The sequence below is a fragment of the Lycorma delicatula genome, chromosome 2, assembly GCF_047948215.1.
Source record: "Lycorma delicatula isolate Av1 chromosome 2, ASM4794821v1, whole genome shotgun sequence".
Classification (NCBI taxonomy): Eukaryota; Metazoa; Arthropoda; class Insecta; order Hemiptera; family Fulgoridae; genus Lycorma; species Lycorma delicatula.
This window is the reverse complement of record NC_134456.1, coordinates 185,470,463-185,485,884: the sequence shown is the minus strand read 5'-3', so window position 1 is coordinate 185,485,884 and position 15,422 is coordinate 185,470,463. Positions and strand designations below refer to the sequence as shown.

General features: G+C 29.2%; 1 protein-coding gene across 1 annotated transcript in view; it reads right to left on the bottom strand.

The window, feature by feature from the left end:
• LOC142320335 (inactive tyrosine-protein kinase 7-like) overlaps positions 1-15,422 on the bottom strand; it is a 217,938-nt gene that overhangs the window by 180,688 nt on the left and 21,828 nt on the right. The window contains exon 2 of the mRNA XM_075358041.1: positions 4,322-4,621. Coding sequence (XP_075214156.1) covers positions 4,322-4,621 — 300 coding nt within the window. The remainder of the gene's footprint in view (positions 1-4,321; positions 4,622-15,422) is intronic.

Genomic DNA, 15,422 nt, shown 5'->3' with positions numbered 1-15,422 from the left:
TTATTTTTATCAGAAAAACGATGTACACACATTACATATAATTTTATTTTGGAATTTAAGACACTTTATTACGCGATTTAAAAAAACCGTTTTATTATATAGAACATGCATTTTCTTCTTATTATTATTATTAATAGAAAGTGGTCTCGGAGGCTGCCTCATCATTTTATTTGTTTATTGAAAATTTAATAAAGTCACTTTACGCCAAAACCTAAAATATGTTTGTTAACCTCAATTTTCTCGGAAATATTGGATTTAAATTTCCATTTCAAAAAACCAATTTGACCGATAATTTATTTTCAACGAATTTTAAAAAGGTCTCTTTTTAACGTTGGAGTAGAAATTATGGCAAAGTTTTTTTGTTAGCCGTAACTCGAATACAAAATATCTTTATATAGATTTTTTTATAATTTTAATCAGAGAAATTAGCCTGTAAAGTTTTAGTAGGAACACTCTGTATAATAAAAACTAGACGAAATCATGAATTATAAATACCGGTTGAACGCAATCTTTATTGATTTAATTTTTTTTATCGGTTGTCAAAAACGAACATATAAATAATCAACTAAATTTCTATTATTAAGCAATTTTTCTTAAAACGATGCACGAATTGTATATCTGGTAATAGAGAAGTTAAAAATTCATATAATAATAAATTAATACTATAATAAAAAAATAAAAAAATTGTTTTCTTCCGTTTGAGAGATATGTAGATATAATTAGAAAAGATAAATAAAGGTGGAGCACAACACATACGTTCCACGTAACCCACATATTTTAAAACAACCGAATTCAAAACCGCTGTTCTTCAAACGAACCTAACAATAAAATATATTAAAAAAAAAATATAAGATAATTTAATGGAGTATTAATTAAACTGTGACGAGAGGGGTTCTTGATATACTCGTAGTTAAGACAATGATGAAGCGCCCTAATTAGGGTGGCCTGGGAGTCGGAATACGGTGGTGAGGTAACCGGAGGGGGGTTCAGGTAGGTGTGGTAGATATAGATAGTATTAACAGGCAACAGGTCGACCCCGACCCGTCCCGCAGCACCGGCAGTCTAACTCAAATTGAAATTCCACAGATAGAAAGGAGTGAAGAATAACAAAGATAAGGATATATCAAAAAGATCCGCCTCACCGTGGTCATCGTAAGCATTCTTTAAGTTATCTCCCGGAACAGGACTAACCGATCACCAGATCGAAATTCTCTTTGCATTGTTTCATCTGTTTCAAAAGAAAAGTGAGATAGAAGAATGCAACAGGCGGATTGACCTGGGATACAATATAATTTATTTAAAATAATATCATTCTTTTTTTTATGAAATTAAATACATTATAACTGATGGCTATTTTTTTTTAAGTATTCGTAATGGAAAAAATAATATATGCTCTACTGCTCACAGCTTTGTGGAGTAGAAAAAACTTCTAACAATTTGTTTTTTTCTAATTCTACTGTAATTTTGCTGTTAATAATAAAAACATAATAAAACAAAATTGTTGAGATTGTTGATTTAGAAAAGATTACACTGTATTAACGTACTTTTAACTCTGGCAGTCTAGAAATTATACCAGTAATGCACGTGCAGATTAAATGGCTTTTATCAGAAATTATAGAAGCCAATGTTTACTTGTACGAAGTAAAGTAAGTATTGTGATCGCGAAAAATTTCGGTTTTCAGATTTCAACGGAAATACCCACTTTGACCATCCCTGAATCCATTTTGACTAGTTACGGTGTGACGTCTGTACGCACTTATGTATAACTCAAAAACGATTAGACGCAGTATGTTGAAATTTTGGATTTAGGACTGCTGTAACATCTAGTTGTTCACCTCTCCTTTTGATTGCAATTGACTGAACCAAAAGTGTCCAAAAAAGTCCAAAATCCAAAAAAAATTGGATTTTAAACTTTTTCTTAACTGCAGTAAAAAACCCTCATTGAGAGTTTTTCAACAATATATCATAAGTGGTATTTATTCTCATTGGTTCCACAGTTATAGCCAGATACAATTTGGTGAAATATCTGATTATTTAATATTAATTAAAAATTATAATTTAGGATCGTATTATTTTTGGATTTACTAGTTTCATTTTATTTAATTATTCTGAAATTTCTGTTTAATTTTATCAACATTAACGTTAACTACAGAATGACTGAAAAGTAGACCCTCGCAAGAACATGTACTCTGAGGCATACATGCCCAATCTTTAATAAATTGCAAAAAAATCTTATCCTTTAGTTCATTACTCCTCTGATATTGTCGGACAATATTCTCCCTACGTCGGAGTTTATTTTCATTTTGTTTATTTGTTTTTTGTTGCCATTCGTTTAATCGTTTGATATAATTCTTCTGATGTTAATTTGTGTACACGTTCTCTAGTTGTCAAATTTTCTCTCTCTTCACATTCATCATCCTCTCTTAATTTTTTTATTCTTCCCTTGTTCTTACCATTTTCTTCCCCTTCATATTCATCTTCTTGTCGTTTTTTTTAGATATATTTCTTCATGTTATTTTTCTTTTTCCAGTATGATTGTTTCTGTTTAATGTTTGATTATTCACCAGATAATTCAATTAAAAAAACTGAATATTTTACACCGTAAGGTCGAAATTAACATTTGTAACCAGTATACAGGAGTTCACTAAACAGAATAGTTGAATTATTATTAACTTTTATTTATACGACACACCAGTGATCTATCTGAAACTTTTGTTAATCAGCAACTCACGAAGATACGAATAATACTGATTTAGTAATACGAGTAATAAAGGGACTTTTATTCTATCCTAATATTTCATGTAACATTGTTGAATTAATAATTGTATAAATATTTGATGCTAATAAAAACTAATATTTCAGTATTTGTATTACTGTCCATTTTATTAAAGAATTGGAAGATTTCAAATGAAATAAGTTTAAATGAAGTGCAGCAAAAAAAATGTGTATATGTAATTTAATAAGCATACATGGAACACATGTAATTTCCACTCAGATTTTTCTTTTTTAATTATAGTAGATATACGCCAAGCATTTTATTTTTAAAAAAAATCTGAAATATTTTTTTAGAATATGCGACAAATTGTTGATGTAGAGAAACTACAAATTTCAGATATCTATTTTAAGAAAGTTTCTAAAATTTCTACGAAAAATTATTTTTTCAAATATAAATTATTTATCTATTTGTTTTATATATTATAAATGCATGTTTGTTATCATTTCAAGACTGAAAGAAAAAAATACGATAGACCTTTATTTTGTTTCTTCTTACTATGAATAACAAGAGTAAGATAGGGATTTCTTACAGTAGTATAATTTTTTTATATAAAAGGAAAAAGGTCGACATATTTTTTCTAACCGACGAAATTTGATTTTTGAGTTAGTTTTTTACTTTGATAAACTTTTCTCATGTAAAAACATATCTAGTTAAAAGACATTATGTTTTACTAAAATCTGTTGAATAAATAAAATCGGAAATATAACTAATTACAATACTTCACAATTTTAAATGATAAACTTAAAAAAAAAAATTAATAATAATAAAAAACTATGAGTGAATTGTTTTAGTTAAATTTATAATTCAAGTTCAGCTGTAACAAAATGTATAAAACTCTAATACATGTTGTTATAGAAAGGTGTATTTTGATATGTATCTTTTGTAGCCTAACACTACAAGAAATCTATTGATAACTAAAAATAACCGAAACTAACCGATAATCCAATAACAAAAAAACCCAAATTATTACCCTTAAATTAGTGTAATTGATTAAATCAATCGCGCGATCTTAAGTACTATTTTGATACAAATATAAGTTACTATTTTTAAATTAACATTATTTTATGATTTGTTCCCATGTTTCCACATTTCAATTCTTTTGCGTATCATTTCAGTTTTGTACGCGATCAGAGAGCACCATCCTTCCAACGACTATTTTCACTGGCAAAAACAAAAATTAAGAAGCAAAATAAAAAAATATATGTAGTGATTTATTCTGGCAAAATATTACAATTTTCTTGTCAAAATCCTTTTCATTAATAATTTAAAAAAAATTATAATTAAAACAATTTTTAATCATTTTAAAAAATCCAACAAGTGAAGTAGTAAATACTACGTACAATATAACAAATTAAATACAAGATAGTAATCTTAAATATTTTAATTAAAAATAGACGGGCTGAATTAAATATTAGCATTATATATTTTTTAATTTAACTTGCAAAACCTTAAGGTAAAAACAATCTCTAAATCTATTAACAAGAACACACAAAAATACATACTGCAGAAAACTGTTTATCTATCTTTGTAAAAAAATCTACTTACATTGCACGGCGACAGAAGAAAGTCTACTAGTCAACGAGAAACCGCTAGTAACATTGGTTGCGATACAAGAATACTCTCCAGGATCAATCTTGCGATCAGCTCTTCGTATCAGCAAGTTGGAACCCACCTGAAGGCGACGTGTCGTGTTAACGATAGGAACACCTTTATGTTGCCAGTAATAAATTATTCCTTTATCTGCGCTAACAGCACATTCTAATATCGCCTGATCACCATTAATTATTGTTATATCTTCAGGATTTTTTGTAAAATAAAAAGAGTCGTCTTGACAAAATACAACGCCTGAAACAAAAAAGGAAGCATTAATATGAGTGAGGTTTTCACGAAATGTACATGTTATAGAATATTTTTAACAGAAATGTTGCTGATGACAGGTTTCATAAAATTTTTTTCTACACATGTAAACACGATCAGATTTAAAGTTAAATTTGGTTATCAGATAGATTGATGTAATTTATTGTCTCGTTATTTTTTACTGAAATCAGAATTTTTTTGAATAATGTGCAATTAAAATTATACAAAACAACATTTCCGAGTAAAAAAATTTTTATTTCTTTTCCCTTTAATTACCAGTAATGAGGAAGTCCTCTGAGAATAAACTGTGCTGACAACGCAGTCTCCAAATCGGATCTCCAAGGAGACTGCTCAATTCAGAACGTTAAAAATATAACAATAATATTTCACATCTTTTGTGATCGACTGGTGAATGAATATAAAATTAATTGAGATCATAAAAATTACGTGGATCGTAATTACGTGATTCGTAACAGGATTGTTTGCCAAAGAATAAGAGATCGTTTGTAGTCAACTTATTGTAAACAACAAACATAAAATCAGTAAAGGGAAAAATGTATAAGAATGAATCGTAATACCCTGACAGGAAAAGGAGTAAAATATCAACATCCAGAGTACGAATATGGTGTGAGGAATAAATTCAAAGCTGTAGTAAACGACAGAACATATCTACAAGACTTTTAATATATATATATATGTCGGAGAGGCGAGGAGATTTGTCAGGGATTCAACGTTTTGTGTTTCACTCACTTTTATTATTACAAGTGGAGAATATATAAGACTATAATAAAGCTCAACCAATAAAAATGAGTAGACAACTCGTACAATGAAACAATTACAAATGATAACTATCACCCATCAATAACTCAGCAGTACACGAATCATAATATAAGATTAATTTAATTTAGAACTCAAACAATACTAAAACAACCTGCGATAGACCGAGGCTCAGGGAAACAACGAATTCGCGACCACCAGGACGTCCGTTCGATCTAGGTTCCAAAGCAAGCCTACCCTTTCTCCATATTCTCAAATAATATACCTACTGCATATTTCCTTTTCCTTATTAATTTTATGATACCCCTATCGTCCTGGGATCCCGACTACGTTGACAACCATGTGCCTACCTAGGCCTAAGCCTACCGCAATAAAACAATTTAAACCTTATTTTACAAAATATTACTAGTAATAATACATTTCTTAAAACTACTAAAAATACAGACATTCTAAAGAATATTCTCATCGTTTTGTCGGAAGATACTCCACTGTACTTTATTCTCCGACATATATATATATATATATTTCAAAATTATTACTCCTTAAAAATACCTGGAGTTCTTTACCGAAAACAACCTGGCGAATCAACAAACATTATATCGGAATATTGATAATAAATAAGCAGGGTTAGATAGTGGTAATCTATTTTCTATAAACTATTAATAACTAATAATAAAATTTTATTGTATTTACTTACTTCAGGGAATGTAAAAATTATAGATTATAATTATACGATTAAATAATTGTTTTACAGAACAAACTCGCCGCTGATAAAAAGAAATCAAATAACAATTAGAAAGATAAACTAAATACTTCACAATAATACGTTACTAATCGAGGAATTTATATCAAACCAGCAATTTTATAGTACAAAGGTTTATCAGCAGTATTTGCAATTACCTTAATCACAAAATTTCGTTAATTTTAAAAGCAATTATTTTATTGATTGTTCCGATTTAAACTGAGAATAAATAAATAATACAAGGAGAATAATAAATGAGTAATTATCCTAAGTAAGCATTAATATTATTTATTAATTTTTGAAAGAAACATTATTATCATACACACAACTAAAGAATTAGGGTTTATTAATTAATTCTAATTATATCCTGGATGTAATGTTTTGTTGAATCAGGAATTGTAGGCATCTGCATCTCTTGAAGCTTGTTAAATATTTGTGTCACAAAGACAATGTTTTAATTAAAATCCAGCAGAATTGTAAACGGGAGACGGTATCAAGAATCCAGTAGTAGATTTAAAATACACATAAGTGTTACAGCCTGGCCTAGAACTGTCAACCTCCCGTACGAGAAGACAAGCGCTAATCTACCTCAACCAGCACACAGGGATTATTGTATATGAGGAGACAAGACACCACCGAAGTAAAATAAAATGTTTATTAAAAAGTAATGAAACAGGATTAAAAAAACAGCTTTTTCATAATAATTCATCCGATATCGGCTAACCCAATATATATATTTTGGGATATTATATAATATATATATATGTGTGTGTGTGTGTGTGTGTGCAACTATAAAAGTAACTTGTCCTGGCTGACTGATTCATCAATGCCCACCAATAACTACTGAAGATAAATTGATAAAAATTTTTATATGTTCTTACGGTATAAGTGCACACTAGAAACGATTTTTTGAAACCCGGCTATTTTTTTTTATTTCTCGATAGCAAATGAAGATATGAACTTGATTTTTGGTGTATGTAATTTTCATGTAAATATTTAAAAACTAATTTCTAGATTTTCCGAAATTCGTCCTTGAAAGAGATGAAGATAACTAGAACAAATTTGTACAATGATTGCAAATTTGTCCTATTTCTGCGATGAGAGAGCACTGTCGCACCCGCAGTGCCGACCCTGGCGTGTTGGTGGAAGTTAGTTTTTACTCCGCGTGTGTAAAACGTTCCTTGTTCGTTCCCTTTTCTCGTTTAGTCGGTGGAAGTAATATGAAAGTGGTTTAGTTATTTTTTTCAGTAGTGATCAGAAGATGGCGAAAGCAAGGGCTCTTTGATTGTCAAATCTGCCTAAAAACAAGCCGGGACGGTTGAAAGAGAAGGTAATTAGTAAAAACTAATTATGTATTTCTTTCTGTGTACATAGAAATAAAAATTAAGCAACATTGGACTATAGTGTTTATAAGCGGACATTTTATTAAGTTATTAACTAATAATACTAAAAAGTATTATCTGTATTGACGTTTTGTTATTTATTTGGTTAAACCGAATACGGTTTTAAGCACAATGTGCTAAAAAACCATGTACCATATTCTTGAATGTGATAAAGTGTAGAATTAAATTATTATCCTGCTTCCAGCTATTCTATTTGATTCATTTTTCCGGTTCTTTTAAATTACAGAAAACTTTAACTATGGCCTTGAAAAGGCTCAGAAAAAAATTTTCCGGAGCAGCAGCCCTACTAATTTTAGCTAGGAGCCGCCACTGAATTGGAATAACATCGAAATTTTTCTATTCTTTGAATTTTTCGGTAACAACTGAATACATTAATCTGTTTTTGGTGTGTGTGTTTCTGTGCGTGCACGCGCGTGTGTATATCGGTAATCTTAGTGCGAATATTTAAAAATCAATTTCGAGATTTCTTTGAAACTCCGAGTCTAAAGGGTTAAAATTGATTTTTGAATTTTTTTTTTTAAACAACACTAGTCTTTAATTTCTCGGTAACTAATGAAGGTATCAACTTGTTTTTTGGTATGAGAAATCGACATATGAATATCTAAAACCAATTTCTAGATTTTTAAATTCGACCTTGAAAGAAGTGAAAAAAGGTAAAAAACTTTTAACAATGATTGGCAATTTTCCCCATTTCCGACTATACTAAATGAAATATTTAGCAGATATGGGCTTGCAAATACTCTTCAGATAAATACCTAAAAACCACTTTCGGGTCTTTTAAATTTCGATTCTTTAAGGGTTGTGACGATGTACAGCGCGGTGGCTCAACCAACACAGCCACTGCCACGTTATTGTATGTGCGACGCGACTGTCTGCATCTACTTCCGATTACTTGACTAAAAAATTTAAATTAAAAAAAATTCACCATGACGGAAAAGCAAGTAATCATAGAGAACGGGCAAAGCCGTGACGAGGGTGCCAGTATTTATATATATATATATATAGGAACTATGTCAAATTATTTTAATTATTTAATTTCGCATGAATTTTCTCAAAAAGAATCTTCGTTTGTAAAATAAAACGCCACTCAGTTATAAAAATTTGTAATAATTACACATTTAAAAATATAAACAAAATATGGCGTATTACTTTCAAAACATAGGCGCGTATATGTTTTACACGTTTTAAGATTATCTGAATTCCTACCTGTTTTGAACAGGAGATATAATTTCTTTATTAACGAATACAGTATATTACAAGGAGTGGAACGACCACAGTAGGGAACGGTCAAAACATTACATCTGCGTCGGAAATGATTGTGACCACTTTACAAAATATATGAAAAGAGAGCATAAAAAAACACAAAGTAAATGAATGTATACGAAAGAACAGCTTAAAATGTTTCTGCAAGTATAAACATGAAAGGTTTCCTCATCGTAAGAATCGTAAAATCGACTACGGTCTTCTAGCCTTTTAAATATATAATGTACAAAAAAAGGGAGCAGGACAATTCACAGAGAATACCATTGGATTTCTAATCGAAAGATTCCGAGTCCCAACCCGACTCCGACCAATCATAATGCAGAATATACTTCCCTTCAACATCGGTGGATTACAGAATCCATTTCTACACTAGCCGGATTAGTTGCTTTAATTGCTGTACCCTATGTAAAATATTGGTGAGTTTTACTTACTTATTCCTAAATAATCTTCAGGGATGCATCTTTAAACTAATTTACGTTTATTATATAAAGTAACGGACAATTTCAGACCTCAATTTTACTGTCCAATAAAGATTACAAACATTCTTTAATAACAATTATAATATGCTTAACGTAAATACGATAAAGCAATAACAAATGAACAACAAACTAATCAGTAAAATGCAATGAAAACAATTTTAAATAAATCATTAAATTTACTCTTTGTCGATTTCATATATTCATTAAATATATAATAGGCCAAAAAACCAAAATGATCATAAATTTATAAATTGAAGACTAAATTTAGTAAGAAATTTTGGATGTTATCCAAACCTAACAAATACGTAAACTGCTTGACAATTGCTAATCTTATTTTTATTAAGTACACCAAATTATTTTTATCGGTCAGTTATATATAAGAAAATTTGTAGAATTATACAACTAATCACATTAAATTCTTACGTCTAATTTGTTGTTAATAATAAAATTAACTTCACGATTATTCATTTTTTTTGTATAATACAATTTAAAATAAGAATGTTTAACAAAATAAAAATTGTAAAACTTGTAATCTTAACCCTCGTTCTCGCGCGCGTACATAATTTCCATTAGTTTATTTTTTATTATTACGATATGTATCTACCGAACTAAGCATTTTTTCTTCTGATGTACAGTAAAATACATGCGTTCCTATCCTTATCTAAATATAAAGAAAATATTTTTCATGTCTGATTAAAATCTGGCCAACTCGATGCGGTTTTCATAAATCAAAAAATTAGATACGAAATTGAAATAATAATTCATTAAGATAATGTTCGTAGTAAAGTTTTAAAGAAGAACTATTTAACTTCATAAGTTACCAAAATTAATTTAAGGAAATTTTGTAACTGTCAGTAACAGCTGTTACTGTTAACAGCTACGCACATTTTTCTTTTTTGTTGTTACCTTCTTCGTAATAAGTTTTGCAAAGAATAATACGGCAACAATGGTAATTTAAAAAGAGTGTTATACAACAAATAATACTCATTTTGTACGGAGCAATCCTTTTTTATTGTCTTTAATTTGTTAAGAGTGGCGATAAAGTTGTAACAGGACCAAGCACTTGTGCAATTTTTACTGGGACTAAATTCATTCTAGATTAGTTAATTTATATATAATAATCTTAAACAAAGAGGAAAATATTATTTACTGAACAATTGAAAAATTCCTTGGTTAAATTTAAAAAGAAAAAAAAACATTATTTGGACTTAATCCGATACTGAAATATTGCCTTAAAAGAAAATAGTGTAGTGGAATTCTTTGGAAACAAATAAAAGGCACGTAGGTAGTTCCAGATGAGAAATAATATTCATCTAATGTTATGCTATTAAAGAGTACAAAGTGCATCTGCTGTTGTGATACTTTTTCCCCTAATGTGGAAAAATCACATGAGATGTGGATGATACGTATGACATGTAGTGAGGTGTAGTCTTGTTCAGACTTAGGCCGACGATTCCTAATTGAACCCCAACCATCAAAGTACACCGTTGTCCACTGTCTAGTATTCAAATCCATATGAAAGCAGTTGTTAACGCTGTTAAACTGCTAGGATTCAACCTAGGATTCAAACCTTAGAATTTTTGACTTCGAAAATCAGCTGTTAAAAAAACTGATTTGCGACGAGTTAACAACTAGACCGGTCAGGTGAGCTACTTTGAGATAATTAAAGTGAAAATTGTATATATATTTTTTTGTAATATTATTATGTTTCACAAAATCTTGATTCTTATTTAGTCGCGACCACCGATTGAATCTGAAAAATAAATATTGAAAGTATTTTCTTATAAATTTACTGGTTCCCTTAATTTAATTACTTCTTATTTAAACATTTTATTGCTTGCGATTAGTTTAAATTGATTTGTCAATCTTTAGCGATTCACCAAAAACAACAGTTTAAATAAATTTCTTAAATATTTTCGTTTAAATTTCTCCTTTAATTTTATTATTTTTGCCATAAATTTTCGATAAAATAATCGGATGCTAACTTTATTTGAAAAACTAACGATAAAAAAATTGTAATAAATGAAAATTCCTGTTGAACAATTATTTTTAAAATACCAGAACGGTAAAACGTAAAAAAGGAAATAAATATGCAATAATTCGTCAGAGGTTGAACAGAAAAACGGCGGAAAAGTAAACGAGTGATTTCCAATAACGATATAGTCGAACGTGCCTTTTGCTAGTGCCCGAGCGAAAGAACTGTCTGTTTCAAGACTACTGTTAAAGTACAACTGTAACTAGAGGCGAATGTTGGGATAAAGTGAATTTAAATAATGGAATAGCTAACTTGAACGCTTTTAATATAAAAATATACGGAATAAAGCTTGTGGTGAAGTGATGTTGACGCAATCACAATAGTAGATTGGAATAACAGATTTATCGCTACTCGAAGACGGGATACGATATACAATAGCGACGTAACTGTTTTTTTGTTTTGTTTTGCGATGGATAATCTTTATAATTTTTATTTTACTAATAAATGAATAACACTAACAACGTGTTTAAACTACGATTATATTTTTTTATACCATTCTATCCATAAGAAATAGTTTCTCTTTAAATAGGACAACTGTCGAGGCAGACATTTTTACTGTATACAGTATATTGTTTTTTTTCCGAAATATTAATTACTTCAAAAATGATCGTATTCTATTTTACGTTAATCACGTGGAGCTTCAGATTATCATTAATTGAAGTGAGTGAAAGTGAGTGAAGAGGATCATATGAACGAATCTGTGTAATATTGAAAAACGTTATTTAAATGCGCTAAATTTTTATTTGCCATTTAACTTAAATTTAAAATATTTTTGTTTTAGGGATTAGAAAAATGATGTCTGACATCCACCATCCTACTTTTCACATCTGTAGGATGTCTGACATCCAACTCGACACATCTACAATTGACAAAATCTGTTTGAAAACTATCTATGAAGATCGACACAATCTTTTTGGAGTTACAGGTACAAAAATCCCATCCAAACATATTACATATTTCTAGGTGTAGTCGCCTAAAAAACTTCCATCTAACACAAATACCCGACACTAGGAATTAATAATGAAACAATAATGGTTTATCAACAATTCAAAAACCTAATAAGATTTTTAACCTTTTATAAATAAGATACGAGTACGGTTGATAAATAAATTAACAAATACTAGAAATTTATAAACAAATACTACTTTTACATTTTATGAAATTCTTTTAATGAATAGTAGCAACGAAGTTATGTCGTGAATAATCCACTAGTCATTGTAAACATTTTCTCATGATACACATTTAGAAAAAAATAAGTAAGGTGCGGCAAGAATTTCAATAAAAATATAAAAGCTACAAATATGCAATATGAGTATTCTTAATTGTACTACGCAGTATAAAACAGGCTGTATACGAGCATGTTCAAACACGTCCGATTTGGATGCGCACTACAATAGCCTACACAACTTTTTGTAGGCAACACGAGTAGACTGAAGACGTTTAATGAGTAGTTGTAATAACTTATTCTAAAAAAAATTACAGCAGCTGAAAGACATACATATAATTTAAAAAAGCTACATTACATTGAAATTAAAAAAAAGAAATTATTTATTATGTCACTTTAAAAAAAATTGACAAAAAATTTTTCTTTCATTAATGTTACAATGCTAAGATCTAAGTGCATCACATCTAAGTGCCCTTGTCTTTCTTAATACGAAAGGAAGGGAAACCAAGCAGGGATCCGCATCTCGTTCAGTAAAACTTTTAAAATATCAAAATTACATATTTAATAATTAATAAAAAATTCCGATTTCCTGAACATAAAATTACTTGTTAATATAAAAACGTCAAACAAACTAATGAAAGTAAAATTTCACTCTAAAGAAGATAAAACCTTTGTTTACTTCTGCAAACATTTTGCTAACGGGTACCCCAGCGCTCTTTCTTTATACACCCGGGAATTGATAGAATAAAAATGCTACACCATAATTTCATTCAATCAATATAATACACCAGTGAATTTATTGAATTTCATTCAATATTATGTAGTAATCGCCATAAATAAAATGAATAAGCCATCCCACCACATAAAAATTAGTACCGTTTATCAACTCAAAACTGAACAATATCCCACATAGATAGAAAATTTCCTTTAAAAAAAATCATACAGTAAATGTTAAATAAAAAAAAAAAAATTATATAAATATATATATTTTTTTAAATATATATATATATAAAATAATATATATATTAAATATAAATATATATTATATATATATTCTTCTAAAAATCTTTCAATACTGTTTCGACTGACGCAGAATAGCATTCAATAATTTTATATTATGAAGCCGAAAAGTATTCTCAATTTCTAAATTTGTAAACAGACGACTCAGCCAAACATAAAACAAAAGGTTTCACCTCTCTATGTTATTAAAATAAAACAAAAAGAACTTAATTAAAATATCCAGAATATAGATTAATTTGATCCATACAATTTTTATAACCGCAGATCCCTCCTTTATAATAATTCAAGAAAAACCTTCTCCAGCAAATCAGTTTAAAAGAAATATGGAAATTTTTCGGAATTTCACAACCAAAAAAATAATTATAATTACAGTCATTATATTTAGTATTAATCAGACGAGGTTAGCGAGGTTACGTGTATCAACATAACCTATGCTCGCTTCGTTCGCTAACTTTGTCTAATTAACTTTAAATACGAGTATATAAATTATATACAACCGAATATGTTAAATTCGTGAAAAACTTTTGGCTGTGAAATTTCGAAAAAGTACCAAATATATATATATATATATTTCAGCCAGTTTTTCCAGCTTGCTGCCAGATCTGGGTGTGTATATAGGCAAACGAAATTACTTATATCGACGTGCCAGGCCTACAGCTGCAAATGTAAACGTACCGGTAAACATGTAGTCCTGAAAAGATCGACCACTCCTGAGACATGTGGTTAATTGAAACCCAACCATCAAAGAACACCACATACTAGATCAACAGTCTAGTATTCAAATCAATATAAAAGCAACTACCTTTAAAAGGACTCAAACTCTAGAACTCTCGACTTCGAAAATAAGCTGATTTTGCGATGACTAATTTAACCACTATGTTCAGAAATCGGTTAGCTATAATGAATAAAAGAAGACGAAAAAAAAAGGTTTGAATTTAAAAAGGAGAGAAAAAGATAAATATGTAATCTATTCCCGACACTTTTCAATTGTTATCAAGGAAAATCACTAAAGGAATTCTTTGCTTGATAAGTTAATTTACCAGAAAAGTATTTTATTTTTAATCTTTTGTAGCTAGAGATATGGAAATGGAATTTTGTAGCGTATGAAAAATGCTAAGCCTGATCCGTTTTCGCACCCGGAACTCTTGGATGAAGGCTGAGACGCTATCTCTTCGCCATGGAGATCGGTCAGATCAGCCAGAGATATTACACGAATAGTTTGAAAATGGAATAAAATTCGATGTAAAAAATTAGATTTCATAATATCTCTCTTATTTAGAAACTAAAAACTAGCTAGATGAAATTCTGAAAAATAATTGAGAATATAAAAGGTAAGGTGTTATCTAGGGATGCAGAGCAATTATTAGTTGAATTCAGTTTTATTTTACCATAAAATTAAAAAGGAGGAACAAAATCAAGAATTTAAAAGTAGAGTACGATATTAAGGAGAATTGGAGGAGAGAAAGAGGTTATTAGCTTGAATATTGTACGAATACAAAGAATAAATACTTTGTATTAAACAGAGGTATTAAATACCTCTGTTTGTATTAAATAACTTTAATCTTTTAACCATATTTTATCTATAAGACGTATTGAAATTATTTACGGCCGAAAAGTTTCTTGCAATGTCACTTTTTGATGTCAGTTTGAAAATTGAGAAAGAAAACGCCTCTGTTATTTCAAACGCGTAACCAAAAATCGATATTTATTAACTCGACTATTCTTCTTCTTGGGGTAGGAATAAAGCTACTAAAAATTTAATTTCTTTCCTAAAGCAGTACTGATAGAAAAAGGACAAATTATCAGATATTCTTTATCAGTTTCAAATAATTTTTTAATGGTTAGATCCAATTTAGAATTCGACTGAGAAAAATATTATTTTTAATAACATTTACTAGTAGATAG